The following is a 16,523-nucleotide window of genomic DNA, read 5'->3' on the forward strand; positions in this document are numbered from 1 at the left end:
GCTCTTCACGCGCGCAGCCGGGCCCGGCCCCCGGGGTGGGATATTACGGGCCATTACCGGCCGGAGCAGGAGAGCAGCCAGGCCTGAGATTGGATTTCTGTCGTGTCCTAAGGGGGCCTTAGAGCTGACGCGAGACAGTTGAACAGAGTCTGGGATGGGCAGAGGCCCTATCCTGGCTAATGCCTTTGATTGTGCGTGCGAGGAGGGCGCTGTGCAGATCCGAACAGACATGCACGGCTCCGGTCCTTTCTACTAGGGGGGGGGGGGGGGGGGGGCGGGAGGGAGAGAGCTGCTCATAAGAACCTTTAGAATAAACCAATGCATGTCCCTTGCAGATCCTAGACAGCCTTTCATCTTTCCAGGTTCCTATGCGGAGTTCATTCATTAGATCTTCTTCTGCAGTTACTTTACCCGGGCGAGTTTCACCTTGCAGCCAGCAGCTACTTTCCACTCCCAATAAAAAAAAGAACATTCTCACTTATGAATAATTCATCACCATTTTAGGTCACTCTTACAGATCGCATTAGCCTGTCTATTGTCAAAGACCCTATTTTCACTAGTATATTAAAATATACACATGTATTTACTGGGCCACTGGTTCAGCCTCTTGCTCGTGATTGGTTGGCTTTCTTGTCTATCTCATTTCCCTTCTTATTCATTGGCTTTCCTCGCTATTCTCTTTGTCCCACCTTTGAAGCATTACTTCTTTACAGTGTTCTGGCTGGATGACTTGTGTCCTTCCTCTGCCTGCATTCAAGGATACATGTACCTTTTCTTTTAACACTCCAATGGAGTGCATTCGTTTTTTTGCTGTCTCCTTTTTGCACTGAGCACCCATCAACTTCTCAGCACTTCTTCTGCATGCTCCATGTTACTCGTTGGAGAAGCCTGCAGTCTAGGCCTTCCTCTTGTAAGTCTTGCACTGTACCCATCAATTCTATTTTTAGTGTTGTTGTGCTACATTGCATTGTCTTGCTTGGCCTGCACAGGAAGAAGGGGTGTAGTGCTCTTTTGGACCTACTTGCAGCATGGCTTAGTTAAATAAGCAATTGAAAAGGTTTTCAAATTGCCAATGCTTGTTGCTGATCAGCATTTGTTATGACATTAACATGATGTTATGCTGGTCCATTGTGATGGCAGATATGCAGAAGGGGTGGGGAAGCAACAGACAAGCTGAGTAGGAGGGAACAACATGGAGTCTACTGAAGAAGGGCTGGGAAAGTGAGGAGTGCATCAATACCTGGCACAATACTCTGGCTGTTTTGGCATTTATTGCATGATGAAAGACTTGGGAGCTTGGTAGATCCTCAAAGAGTGAAGGTGATGACGAATCATGTAGTAATTCCAAGATTATTTACAGGTAACTTTTATTACTCTGACTCTAGGCTGGGGTTTCCAACTTTTTAGGTTTTGCCTGGCGAAAGCTGCGCTTTCTGCGCAGCTTTTTCGCGCAGGCGAAAACCTGATGAGAATTGTAGTGTGCTTTGGGTCGGCCCTCCTCATTCATTGGCTGGCTCCGTAAATGGAGCCTTGCCATTGGACGAGGGGCCTGTCCGTCAATGCCGGACCAGACACGGGGGCGTTCCCGACATTCTTTGGCTTTTGCCGACGTCACGCGACGCCGGGAACGCCCCCGAGTCTGGTCCGGCATTGCCGGCACTGTAGGGAACGGGACGGACATGGAGCTCTCGGCTGTTGGGGAGCGAGTGTTTGCAGCGGAGGCACTGCTCAAGCGTCGGGTGCGGAAGGTGAGCGAAATGTTTGCCGGTTCCCACCCCCTCTCCCGCTCTCCGTGTCTCCCCGGCCCCGTTCCCGCCCCCTACCGCTGCCTCGGCTCCCGTTCCCGCAGTGCCGTTTCTCCTGTGTGTGTGTAAACGACATTTTATAAGTGTTATTTTACTTTGTCAGTTGTGTATTTTTGTCGCATTTCTTCTGTGTTGTGCTTGCTTCCTGTCCGGGTCTCTATACGTGTTTAGAAGCAGGATCGAGGCTGGCCTGACCCCACTCCTGTTACAATATTAGCCGGGTTTGCTAATGCGAAGGAATAAAGCGCCTTAGTACTGAGGAAAACCACGAATTCAAATCCTCTCCCGCTCTCCGTGTCTCCCCGGCCCCGTTCCCGCCCCCTACCGCTGCCTCGGCTCCCGTTCCCGCAGTGCCGTTTCTCCTGTGTGTGTGTAAACGACATTTTATAAGTGTTATTTTACTTTGTCAGTTGTGTATTTTTGTCGCATTTCTTCTGTGTTGTGCTTGCTTCCTGTCCGGGTCTCTATACGTGTTTAGAAGCAGGATCGAGGCTGGCCTGACCCCACTCCTGTTACAATATTAGCCGGGTTTGCTAATGCGAAGGAATAAAGCGCCTTAGTACTGAGGAAAACCACGAATTCAAATGTAAATAAAAAAATGCTTGAGCCAAAAGCCCTACAGCCCCTATCCCACCCCCGCCTCCACCCCCCTCAGCAAACGTCCCTGACCACCCCTCCATTTTTCAGGGATGATTTTGATGGTAGGTGCGGCTCCCCAGGGGGCGGGCTTATTGAACCCCTGCCTGTTCATCACCTTCATCGCTGGCTCCGGGGTCTCCTGGGCTGGGGCTCAGGGCTGTGTCACTGCGGGTGATCCCAGACCCTCCCTGCCCCCCACCAGAGCAGAACCAACAACCTGCACTAATGCTTCATTAGCATGAGAGAGCAAGGACTCGTTATCCTGAGTGATGTGTGACACCCGCTGTGCTGCCGACCCCCCCACTATGAGAAATGAGCTCCCAGCCATTCTGTGCTGAGCTGAGGAACACGCCCCTTCGTCTAAGAAGAAAGGATCTGAAATCCTTGAGAGTAAATTATAGTCGTTAGTTGGTCTCCTAGCGCCAAGAATCCGACAGATGCTCTCTGGCGCTTTATAAAAAGCTCATTTTGTATCGTTAAGAGGTTTTCTGCGCCGGTCATGACAGGGTGAACAGGTAAAGCGTGTCCAAAAGCACAGGCACGGTGGCGGTTAGTGCAGGGAGTCCCCCCACTATTTCTGGAGAGTAGACTCCATACCCTATGTAGTGTATCACCTTGCGCCCCCAGTGCCTTCGTATGTACAAACACTGCGAGTGTAGGCCATCCCTAGGGTGTTTGAAAAAACCCTCCTTCCCACCGGCATCACCCTCGTTATGTCTCAAAGGCGCCCAGCACGGGGTTATCTTTGAATCACTGGTCTGCGGTTACAGAAAACTTCACACAATTATTCCCCCCGTCCCCCTATTGCCTAATGAACTGCAAAGGTGCCGCGCGTTTATACTTTAAAGCTGGCCCAGCACACCAGCAGAAAACAAACATGCCTTAACACCAAGCTTTACTACTAAAATAAAAACACCAGCACATATTGTTTACTCTCTAAACGGAGTTTTAGGATGGCACCACGCCTCTGTTTTTCCTTGACTTTGTGCCTTTCCCCAGTGTGTGTCTGCCTCTTCATGTTTTTGTGTGCCTGTCCGATCGCGTGTCTCTGTGCCGTTTTCTGTCGGTACCTGACATGAAGTATTTCCCTGAGCCCAAGGTTGTGCTTGGCGATGTGCGGGTTGGCCTGTTGTCCGTTTACCAGGATACTTATTTTACCTATCTTATAATGTGCGCAAGAATTTATGTATATATTGTGTGCGGCAATTTTTGGTCTATCGTGTGAACGAGTTGTGGTGTACTCGGGTCTACTGATCTTGTTTGTCGCTTCTTGTCTGGCTACATGTGTCATTTAATTTCTTCATATATTCTTGCGAGCATGTTGGGCTGCATTGTTCCTTATGCTGTGTGCACAAACCATGCTTCCAGGTGTTTGTGAGGTTGTCTTTCTGTCTGAGCGTAACTGACTCTGTTGTGGACTGTGGTATGCATGCGAGTCTGTCTCTGTATTAGTTGAAGCTTGTTGTTTTAGATTTTGATTCCTGAATGCGACACAAGTACACGGATCTCAGCGGGCTGAGTTCTGAGATTTCCCAGTTGATAACTAGTGATTGTGGAACTGTGAAACCAGCTATTACCAGCGAGTTTGGGTGAACTGTTTGGTAAGTAGCGCTCAGGACTTGAGGGATACCCGGGGAAAATGAAATAATGATTACCCCTTTAGGGAACCTGGGTTTGCCATCCTGGCTTTGACGAATGTGCGGTTCTGATTCGAGGCACATGTTTGTTTTTATCTGTCCCTCTTACAGAATTTGTCCCCATGTGACTCTCCTTCATGAGTTTGACAACTCACCGTTGCCTTTGAGTCATGCCCTAAACCCAGGAAGCTGATACAGTGAGTGCAGATAGTGCTTACTCTGTGAGAAGAGGTGCCGAGCCTCTGAATACTGTTTTTGAGAACCGAAGGGCTAGTTGGGGTTATGTGCCTTAGCTCCTGACATCTTCCTTAACCTGGTTCACGTTGTTGTATGTGATCCCCTGTCACATAATTTGTTGCTCCACTGTCACATAATTCTTTGCTCCCCTGTGATGCTGTGTGTGTGTGTGATGCTGTGTGTGTGATGCTGTGTGTGTGTGTGTGATGCTGTGTGTGTGTGTGTGATGCTGTGTGTGTGTGTGTGTGATGCTGTGTGTGTGTGTGTGTGATGCTGTGTGTGTGTGTGTGTGTGATGCTGTGTGTGTGTGTGTGTGATGCTGTGTGTGTGTGTGTGTGTGTGATGCTGTGTGTGTGTGTGTGTGATGCTGTGTGTGTGTGATGCTGTGTGTGTGTGTGATGCTGTGTGTGTGTGATGCTGTGTGTGTGTGTGTGTGATGCTGTGTGTGTGTGTGATGCTGTGTGTGTGTGTGATGCTGTGTGTGTTGCTGTGTGTGTGTGTGTGTGTGTGATGCTGTGTGTGTGTGTTGTGTGTGTGATGCTGTGTGTGTGTGTTGCTGTGTGTGTGTGTGTGTGTGATGCTGTGTGTGTGTGTGTGTGTGATGCTGTGTGTGTGTGTGTGATGCTGTGTGTGTGTGTGATGCTGTGTGTGTGTTGCTGTGTGTGTGTGTTGCGGTGTGTGTGTGTTGCTGTGTGTGTGATGCTGTGTGTGTGTGTGTGATGCTGTTTGTGTGTGTGTGTGTGTGATGCTGTTTGTGTGTGTGTGTGTGATGCTGTTTGTGTGTGTGTGTGTGATGCTGTTTGTGTGTAGGGCTGTGTGTGTGTGGGGGTGGGCTCTGTGTGTGGCTCTGTGTGCGTGTGGCTGTGTGTGTGTGTGGGGGTGTGGGTGCAAATGCAATAGGTCTCGCATTTGCAAAAGATTAAGCTATTGGCATTGTAAATGACCATGCCATTTATTTATCTGTTTTCAAAACTAACACATACATAAACAATTTGTCATTTACAGTGCCAATAGCTCTAACTTTGTCAAAGGCAAAACCGTTGCATTGTACTTGGTATCGAATCCAACAGCGGCCATGATGCTATGGAAAGAAAGGACAAAGCATATTGACCCACTGTTGACACTATGGAAAGAATGGAGGAAGTATCAAAGAAAGACAGGTGGAGCATAAGAACCGAGCTAGGGGATGCTCATCCATGAAAAAGGAGACTGCTGTTCTTTCCATGCCCTCAGAAAGTTCTCTTTAGGCCACAGCCCCCTAGATTTGAAATGGCTTGCTACCTACCACTTTCAGAACAAAGAAAGGGGTGTGGCAGTTATTTTGATGAGGAGAAAAGATAATGGGCCAGAAGGTGTGTGTGTGGGGGGGGCTCTGTGTGGGTGTGTGTGGGGGGCTTTGTGTGGCTGTGTGTGGGGGGGGCTCTGTGTGGGTGTGTGTGTGGGGGGGGGGTTTGTGTGTGTTGGGGGGCTCTCTGTGGGTGTTGGTGTGTGTCATTTGCGAGAGATAAAGCTAGTGGCATTGTAAATGACAATGCCATTTATTTATGTTAAAAAAAACATAAATAAAAATAATGTCAAGAGCAATGCCAATCGCTCTAACTTTAACAAAGGCAAAACCATTGCATTGTAAATGCTTGTTCTACAATAGGAGCTAGTTCTGTTCAGTGGAAATCATAACGAGCTACTACTATTACTAGTGTGACTGTGCCCAAACAGCCAAGATGGCTACCTCATTCAAGCTTACCAGCAATGAAGTTAGCAAATTACTCAGACAAGAATTTGGAAGCATTATAAGATGCAAAGAGAAGAAACAAGCAGGCATAAAAAGGAACAGACACACACGAACAACCAAGGGTCCTTAATCAGATCTAAAAATGGGACCTTTCTCACGAGACTTTTACCTGCATGGTCTGCCTAAAATGTGTGTATGCCTCAAACGCAGGTTACCTACTATAACCAACTGTGCCAGCAAGGGTCATGATCTAATAAAAACTCTGGAACTATGGTAACACTGCATGCCCACGGCCCACAGGCAGCACACATGGCGACTGGCAGTGTACATGGAATCTAACATCAAACTTTGAAAACCTACTCTAACCTGAATAATTTGCATGAAAAACTTCACAAACTGCACAACAGTGCATGGGAACAACACAACAATCCCATCCCCTGGGTGTCAAACTAATCTACTAACATTGGCTCCATGGAGTAGCATGCTGTCATCCACAAAGCACTTCAAAACCCCAACAGTTGTAGTATGCGCTTTGACTTATATTATAACATAATACAATAGAAGGGTACATACAGCCCAAAATACAGACATCACCTTGATAACAACTATCGGTAGTGTCCTCAGTTGATAGATTATGCAAACACACGAACGACCTCTAAATGAGAGGGCAATAACATAATACAATAGAAGGGTACATACAGCCCAAAATACAGACATCACCTTGATAACAACTATCGGTAGTGTCCTCAGTTGATAGATTATGCAAACACACGAACGACCTCTAAATGAGAGGGCAACCAATGCAATAGCAAAGTCTGTACCCCAATCTCAAGAGTCAGAGACACCACCAACAGCCAATGATTCACTTTCACAAGGTGAAAAACGAGAAAGAACAACACCACCACCACACAAAAAACTGTGGAGACCAAATCGTGAGTGTATCTAAAAAGAACATAAATTAGTCCCCATGCACAAACCTGCTCACTACAAGACATGGAGCTACAAAGCCCTGCAAGAACAGTCCAGAGTGACAACACAAAAAGACATTGACCTGAACAGCAACATGTGGGCCACCTATGCATAGAAACATCGGCCACACTGAGGGCAACAGTGAGCATGGAAACAACGAATGTACCAGAATGCAACTGATATGACCTGCTGAATCAGTAGTACTATTAGCTCCGTCTCCTGACCATGGTGTCCACAAGAGCAGTACAAATACTTCTGGATGAGGGGCATGCAAGCCAACATCTGTCCAGCATGCTCCGGCTACTTTGTGCCACACCCCCACATGTGCAGAGGTAGACACAGACTTCCACACTAGGGAAACTGCTGTCAGACCAGAGGCCATTCACTCCACCAGCATGAATCAATGGGAACCCCTGCCACTGGCTATCCAATATACTCTACGCCCATGCAGCATGATACATGTTTGCAAGTGCAGCAACAAAGGGTTCGAGCTCAAAGGGGAAAAGGTTTTATTGAAGTTCTGAAGAACATTCTTCTTCTTGAAGGAGCAAAAAGTTGCCTTTCCTTGGGGTGAGCCTCACTCTCACAGAGAAAGGGCTGTGGATAGAAAAATGCACAAAGTGCACCAACTAATCGAGTAGTACAAAATCTACACTGCTAACCCCATTGCTGCCTCATCCTTACACCACGCTCAACTTATGTCAGTCATACTCCACCTTCAAGCACTGATGACCTATGAGAACTTAAAGTGAATAAACCTGACCGACTTATACAACCAGTCACTGCAAGGTTCATAAGTCAAATTGCTAGGTTAAGTGATCCATTGACTCCTTTGCTAGGTGTACGCTTTGTAATTACCATTAATTAAAGAAGTATGATCAAATAATTAGGGAAAATACGTATTAGTGTTGCAAACGATATTAATGTTCCACATTTTATAGTACGGATGAGCAAAAGAGCTTTTTAAAAAAAAATTTTTTTTGCACTGCCAACTTTGCAGTACACATAGAAGATGTACTCGAACAACATATCACAATTTGCAATTGTGTATCAACAGAATAATAACTTTATGAATAAGGGTGGCATTGTTTTTCTCACTAAATGTTACAGTGTACCCCCAAAACCCTTTTAAGAAATTAAGTAATATTTCTTCAGTTCAAAACTCAAAACAAAACTGGGACCTTTCACTAGGGATTGTTTGATGACAAATGATAAACTACTTTTAATACATTTTCCAAAAATCTATTTGCGAACTACCTATGTTTAAAAAGTTTTTTTGCTCAGAAAGAACATTTTGTTGGTAATCGTTTGGCAAACGTTTAATTAAGAAATGGGGGTGACAGAATAAAGAAAACTATTTGAAAAATCTGCAATTGCATGAAGTAGTGCGATTGTTGTTACATATGAGGCAGTTCAGGCATGGAAAAATATCTCCACATTTTTAAGAAAAATGACTGCCTTTCTGTCAAAAGTTCCCATCACTTGGTGGTTGGAGCCCAGGCAAGCAGGGCCACACCTTTAACAGCCCACTTTGTTATCATATATAAGGCAGACGCGTCCACAGTTGGTCCCTAAGGTCCAGATTCATGTCAGGTTTTAAAAATAACCATTTGTATGGAAACTATTTCCATGATGAATTTCTGTGTATACACTTTATAGAAGTGGATATTCTGAACATGGGCATGGATTAGGCCCTTCTGAATTAACCTTGTATTCCGGGTTTTCTTTCTCTCACTGTTGTGCTTCAAATCATTACATCTGCTCACGTGGTAAGTTCTCATATTTACTGCTCTCTGCTCTGTTCTCATATGCAGGGAAATTAACAAGTCAGGGGAGAATATATCTCCATATGGCGATGAGGAAAGACGCATACAATACAACATATTACAAAGGCTGTTTTTGCAGAAATATACATATGTCAAACTGTAGATAGTTGTTGAACATTGACATTTGCCAATGCAATGTTTATTGACAGCCACCATCAGTTGTAGGCTAGAACTGGCCTACTTCTCAAATGAAGCTCAAACCTGCAGATCAGTCAACAGGTCCTAGCAATACACCATAACTTATCTCTTACCTTCAGTCCATTTGTTTTGCCTGATAGTGTGTTCCCCTTTAGTCCCTCTCAGTTACTGTCAACAGGATGCCTTTGTCCTTGGGCATACTTGCCCATTCCCTAGTGGCACTTGCCTCTTCCTTTTTACAGACACAGACAGAAGTCAATAGCTCCTAGAGGTACCAATAAAACAGTATTTGGCATTCTTTATACCTGATGGGGGCTCCGCGGCCCAGGGCCGGCCTCAGCAGTACTGTGATAGTGCTCTCGGACTCCCCCAAGGGCGGCGGCATATCTCCGTAATCAAAAGTGGGAGCTTGGAAAGAGAATGGAAACAATGAGCCCTGACATTGGCATAGCAAGCAGAAGAGCAGCACAAAACAGTGTGACACTCAAAAATGGCACAGGTTTAGGGTCCATTACACCTGAGTGTGGAACAACATACAATAGGACTTGAGGGACACAGTAGGAGGCATTCTTTGGAATGAAGGTAGAGGTTGAAAAAGGGAGAACCTATTCCAGGGAAGCTAGGGTACAATGACATACCAATCTCAACAAACTTTCCCACATATAACATTTTTTTAAAAAGTAATCTATATTCAGTATTCTCTCGTATGGATTTTAATGAAACATGATAGCCATAGAATAACAATCATTTTAAATATAAAATTTAAAATTAGAAAGATGTAGCCAGCCACATGTGAAACATAACTAATGAAAATGTATTCAATACATCTAACATCTGAAGTAAATAGTTTCAAAACATGGTCATTGTAATTAGAAACTATCAATACACATCTTTATTAATTGAATAAATCAGATTTCACTTAATAACTCGCATATTAACAAAAATCAAGAAAAAGAGACCTTTCACATTTTTAGACAAGTTGTCAACACAGTTCCTGTTCCAAAATTCCCATAAGTCATACTCACCGTGATCATACACCAGTTAGTTAATAAACACTTGGATCAATCCCTCCAAAATGGTCCACCATGTCTAAGTGCCTTATGAGTTTGACCAACATACCATTGATCATGAAACATATTCAAGTCAGACCCATTAGACACATTACAAATGTGCAATCCTAGGATTTGAAACACCGTTCTCCACCAGGGTTCACCCATTCCCCACTTTCACAAAGACCTAAAAACCCAGCTCTCAAGTAAGACCTCATCACTCAATAACCACCTAAACCCTGGCTCCCCACTGAAGAGTTTTGAGATCCACCCCTTCCTTCCCAACCGACAGCGTTGCCCCTGCCCTCTGTGCAAAAGTTACCCTTGCCTCTCCACTGTAAATCTTTAGACGATGTTGCATTACCGACTGTAAAAAAATCAATTGTGCACAGCTCTCCTCTGCAGTTAGTTTTGTACTTTGTGAGTCACATACATACACACAGTTTGCAGTAACTTTTTATTTTATTTTATTTTATTTTTATTTATTTATTTTTATTTTTACCATTTATTAAGCGCACTGTTACCGGGCAGGTGTCCTGGCGCTGAAATGATGTGCTTTCTCCATGCGATGTTAGTCCCTATAGATTGAAAAGCCATGTTTTAATGTTCTTCCTAAATGTCATTAGGTCAGTGCTTTGTTTTAGGGGGAGGGGCATTTTATTCCAGATACCAGCTGCTCCGGAGATAAAACTGCGACCTCCCCATCGAGCTTTCCTAATACGATCAGTCTTGACAAGCCATTTATTGGATGATCTTAAATGTCGACCTGGCTTGTACAGCTGGAAGTGTTGTTGAAGGAAAGACGGACCTAGTCCATTCACTGCCTTGAACACTATGCACAGTGCTTTGAACATCATACGTTTCCGTACTGGGAGCCAGTGCAATTTGCTCAGTTCCCCAGAGACGGAGGCAAACTTGGGTAGACCTGTAATTAAGCGGACAGCAGCATTTTGCAGCGTCTGTAGCTTGTTCAAGATCCCTTGCTGTGCTTGTAGATACAGACTATTGCAGTAATCGAGGCGTGACAGCACTAATGCTGTCACGACAGTTTTCCTGCTGCTACTGGAGAGGAAGGGGAGAATTTTCCTTATTGTTTTTATTATCCAGTGGACCGAGGATGAGAGGGCATTGACTTGTGCCTTAAAAGTAAGTTGATTATCAATGAGTATCCCTAGATTTTTTTACTGTCGTGGCAGGTATGGGAGGATCTCCCATTTCTTGAGGCCACCAGTTGGGGGTCCATAAGTTGGTCTCATTGCCAAAGAGAAGAACCTCTGTCTTCGAGGAGTTCAATTTAAGGCAATTCCTAGCCATCCATGAGTTTACTGCGGTCATACAGTCCTGAAATCTTGCTGCTGTTCCCTCCTCTCGACCCGGGAGCAGAGGTACCACAATTTGTGTATCATCTGCATAAGATGTAAGTTCAAAGCCAAATGACCGAATCACCGGGGCGAGGGAGGAGATGTATATATTAAAGAGGGTGGGGCTCAGGGAGGAGCCCTGAGGAACCCCTCCTGGGAGTGTGAAAGGAGTGGATTCAAAATCTCCCAGGGCAACCACCTGAACTCTGTCCGAGAGGAAAGATTTCAGCAAGCTCAGCGCAACTCCCCGTACTCCGCAGCCCTCAAGGCGGTCCACCAAAATACTATGGTGGACCGTATCGAAGGCCGCGGACAGGTCGAGAAGCACCAGGACCGCCCGTCCTGGTGCTTCAACCCAAACCATATAATTATCTCAGTGCCCCAAGTCTTACTCAAAATTTTTTAGGAAAAACGGCGTTCAGCCTTCATAGTAATAGCCAATTCAGAGAGCAATGAGATGATACTCTATCTGAATGTATAGATTTTAATATGGACTACCAAATACTGGCAACCAAAATATGGACTACCACAATTTGACCAAGTTAAGTATATACAAGTATACACCTACAATTCTTAACTCTGCATATACGTGCCTTATATATGACAATATATGTATGTATATAGATATATATGTGTGTGTGTATCTATATTGTTTTTCCTCAGGGTCAGTACATGTAGGTTAAGAATATCTTGTGCTTCCTTATATATTCTTACATTCACCATATTAAGGTAACCAGTACTATGACCACTTTTTCTCCTCCGCAATCAATGAGATAAAAGAAGGACACTTCGGGGCACCTTCTGTGCTTGCTCGGAATGCATACAGTTACTGTCTGTCTTGAGCAGGACATAAAAGGAAAATATGACTTCTCTGTAACCAGATGTTTGCAGCTTGCCACTTGGGTAGATTGACATGCCGTGCATAATCCCACCATTTTAGGATGGGCGTTAGAAAGTTGCAGCTTGTTTTTCTAATCTCATCTATGGGCCTTAAACTGTCTGAAACGACATTTTTCTATGTATGACGTTTCCATGAAACTTTCAACACACTGTAGACGACTACACCTTCAAACTATTTTTTTCCGTTAATGCCGTTCCAAGAAAATATTGTGTTTAGCTGCGGAATCTAGACGATAAGGCCGTTTTCCAGCTTAAAATATGACATCAAATCAAAGACAAAGCCCCAGAGGAACAACGCAGGGTGGCGGACAAGAAACTAGACACGTGCTCCGGACGAAGTGGATGCGATCGGCAAAGACATTTTCTTATGTTTTTAAGAAAAGGGGATAAGACTGTCACCTTAACAATGGGGTAGAAGGCAGCTATGTGTACACCAGTGACTGGTTCTCACCCGAACTATTTAACTTGTATTGGCCTCTTTGACTGACACCGAGGCACTCCATGCAAGTCAACAGGTTTGCATTCCCTTAACAGGAAAACTATCTTATGTATTTACAGGTTAGGACACTGAAGCGAATTGGGTGATTAGGGAGTAAATGTGATTAGCTTTAGTAAACTCATGTGGTATGCTCTTGTCTCTTTTTGCTTTTCTGCAAGGCATGGTGCTGTACTTTCTAAAATCTTAGCGTCCCCAAGAGACCTGCACGGTGGTAGTTTTGGCCTCTGAGCTGAACTGGCTGCAGCTAACCTCACTGCCACTGAGGTCCGAGGTCAGCTAATGAAATCCCCAGGGGATATGCTGATATTAAGAGAGAGGGTGAAGGTTTGTGAGGTGAGGCTAGTGGAGGAGGGTGAGGTGGAAGGGGCGTAACACAAACTCCTGCATTTACTGCGCTGCGGGGGGGCAGCTTCAGGGGGGCTACCAAACAGTCAAAGCCCTCATCCCCACGCAGCAATAGCTCAATGAATATCTGTGAGATACGGTAGACTGGAGAGCCCCGCTTCACATTTTGCAGGGGGGGGGCTAAATTTTACATTACGCCACAGAAGGCGGGTAAGCATGTGAAGGGAAATGGTGAAGTGGGCAGGGAGCTGAGTGCTCTGGTGAATTTATATTTTTCAGCTCCTATGTTAGTAGCCTCCAAGACAATAATCTTGACACTAAATCTGCAATCCCATGTTTGAGCAGGAGTTTCAAAGCATGAATAGCGTTACTGCACTACTTAAACCCTTGCGTGCTTCTGTCGGCCAACAGCCGTCGCGCGCACTACCTTCGTAGTGCTGCGCACATCCGTTGGCTGACGCACCCCTACCCACTCATTAAACCTGCCGCACCCCGGCGCGGTAGGTTTCACAAGCATCAAGAAGAGAAGAGGCATCTGCAGAAACTTTACAGTACCCTTCTGAACGTCAGTAAGGGCTTCATCAATTTGAGACTAGGTCATTCTTTGCCGAACAAACTTTTGCAGTGGGATCGCAGGGTCCAGGGAGGTCCAGACTAGTGTGAAGCCATTGTATGGCAGTCTCGAGCGGCAGCCTTACCTGAAGCGGTTGAGGCACTTCTAAGTTGCAGGCACTAAACGAGAAACAATTCAAGTTTGCTGTGATCCGCCATTCAGAAAGGATCCTTGTTTCTGCACCCTCTGATTGGTTTTACCACCCTTCCCGTTGTATGTGCGTACAGTGCCTTTGAGACACTTGTGGACTCTGCAGTGCTGCTTCTCTTTTTTAATTGTACTGGTATTTTTTGCTGAGGAATCATCTTGTGGTGCTGTCTATGTGAGGCGCAGACCCACTGGCCTCACAAGGCAATCAACTAATTGTGTTATTTCTGTCATGTAATCTCTTAAACCCTCCATGTAAGTTATGTTTTGTGAAAGCAATAACCCTTCTGTGGTCTCTAATGGCTGAGGCTACGAGTAATTAGTAGCGCTTGACACTACTGTTGAGAGCAGCAATTCTACCTGCTTCCTTAGGGACCATCAATGTCTTAAGAGCCTGAAAAGAAGGGTCTCTGAGAAACAACTAATACACAGCTCTCCTTTTCAAATTCGTTTTTCTTCACAAACTGCTAGAGGCAATCAATACAAGAGGCTTAATGTTATTTTATCCAATTAGGCTGCTATGTTGTGTTATGTAGCATTTGAACTGAGCTTTATTACAGTTTCCATGGTGCCTAATGCTTTTGGAATGTGAGTGCCATTCACAGGTCTAGGATTCGTACTGACTGGGCTCAAGGTGGTCTGTTGGCCCTGTATTCGGTTGTGTTTCTTTTGTTTAGAGGGGAGTCAGACTGAAAACGTCTGGGCTAGTGTATTATTTGTCACATTTGACAGAGAAGGGTTAGATCTTGGTTTGATCCAAGTGCTGAAGGACACTGCCTTTCTTTCTTCTCTGCTGGGATGGACGGTTGTCCCTCACTTGATTTCAGGGTTTCATATATGCGTCTTTGGTGCAGTGCTATCTGCACTGGTGTATGGTAAATTTAGGTTCACTTTTCTTATGGTTGCTATGTAGATTGGTGAGATGATGTGGCTATGACGTTGAGGTGGCAGTGCTTTGCTAAGTGTTTGGCTTACAGTTGTGTTGTGCGCCTGATGAAGTTATCATGTTTACTTGTTTACCTGTAGTCTAACAGGCAGCATAAGGGGTGAGTGCTGGCTCAAGAGAAAATATGCAAAAAAACTACTTCTGTAGTGCAGTGACTGCATGAGTGTTTATAAGTATTGATGGACCATCGGTAAAGACCGGATGGGAGAGAGGGAACATTCATATACCTTCAATGGCCATCATAACACATCAATTCGATGCTACAGGCTGCAGGGGTGTTATTCATAGTCCTTCAAACTAGTATCTAAAATCTGGACTCTCACAAGAGAGATGCCTTGTCAACTTTTGTCTCATTTCCAATGCTAATTTCAGCAGCACTTCTTTTCACAGAGTTCAACCCTGCCCCTGCACTAAGATCTACATAATCTAGGCTCGGTGTTACACCCAACCCCACAAGTGGAGCTAGCCACGGTCGCGGAAGGGCTTGCACCGCCCTCCCAAGAGTCATGATGGCTCTTGAACAATATGCTTCTATTTGTATAGTTTGAGCCCTCAGTTAGCTGTAAACACCGAGCATGGCTCCACTGATTACTGCACGTACCTGATATATTGGTGGTGACTTCTGTTAATGCGGTTTGCCCAAAGCCTTTGCCAGTCCTGGCTCGCACAGAGAAGAGGTAGGTGGTGCCCGGGTGCAGGTTGGAGAAGACATGGTAGGTCTCGTTGCGTAGCTTGGACACGGTGCGTCGAGGTCCTGGCACATTCACTGCTGGGTCTGTTGACTCAATGCTCTGGTAGCTGATCTGCGGAGATGGGGATATGAACACAGACTACTTTAACACCATAATTCTAGCTGGCCATAGCTGTCCCACCATTGTCACCTCTCTCCCAGATAAACCAACCATTTCAGACTACCTTGCGCCAGCAAGATAAATTACACAAAGGACTGCCCGTTCTCATCGCCTCTACTCAAAAGAGGTGTTCGCTCACAAAAAACACAACCTGAGTTACACCAATCAACCCCATCCCACCCCTCACCCCATACACACAGACACTCATCACCCCGGGCAACAGCTATACATGATAAACAGGAGAATTATACTCTATCGTAGTATGTGTAACAAAATCTTAGCTTTTTACAATTTTTAAAGATATGAAAGGAACAAGAGCCCATAGGCTCACAGGACTGGAGCAAAGCCAGTCAGATATCAGTTTCTACCTGAACTGCCACTAACCATTGTACAGTCATACCAATCATTCAGATAAACCTGCCTAAATTCTATGAAGCAGGCCAATAGACCCCTACAAATGTATCACTGAAATATTCCGCTGAGAGGGAGGGCAACGGATTGCGTTCCGAGGAGGATGGCCTGTGAGAATCTGCAGCCAAAAGGCTGCACTGCTGGAATACAGAGTGATGAGGCACAGGGCATGGTCAGAGTGTAAATAAGAAAACGTATTTAACCCCTTCACTGCGGCGGCTATTCCGCTGCAGTGCTAAGGGGGTGGGGGGCCGCGCGGCGGTCCCGTGCTCGTGACGGAACCGCTCCGTCACGGCACGCGGGTGAACTGTGCTTGTGACGGAACGGTTCCGTCACGGCCCCAACCGCGCTACAGAACGTTAGCGCAGGCGCGGAATTCACGCCGCGCAGGCGCGGCGAGAGGGCCGTGACGGAACCG

The 16,523-nt window shown here is 45.5% G+C and overlaps 1 protein-coding gene across 2 annotated transcripts in view; it reads right to left on the reverse strand.

The window, feature by feature from the left end:
• The window catches only part of PTPRU (protein tyrosine phosphatase receptor type U), an 816,311-nt gene that overhangs the window by 233,739 nt on the left and 566,049 nt on the right, over positions 1-16,523 (reverse strand). For both annotated transcript variants that reach the window (XM_086957511.1, XM_086957512.1), the window contains exons 10-11: positions 15,445-15,646; positions 9,289-9,391 (exon numbers count right to left, since the gene is read on the reverse strand). In XM_086957511.1, coding sequence (XP_086813637.1) covers positions 9,289-9,391; positions 15,445-15,646 — 305 coding nt within the window. The remainder of the gene's footprint in view (positions 1-9,288; positions 9,392-15,444; positions 15,647-16,523) is intronic.

The sequence above is a fragment of the Lissotriton vulgaris genome, chromosome 2_1 (assembly GCF_964263255.1).
Source record: "Lissotriton vulgaris chromosome 2_1, aLisVul1.2, whole genome shotgun sequence".
Classification (NCBI taxonomy): domain Eukaryota; kingdom Metazoa; phylum Chordata; class Amphibia; order Caudata; family Salamandridae; genus Lissotriton; species Lissotriton vulgaris.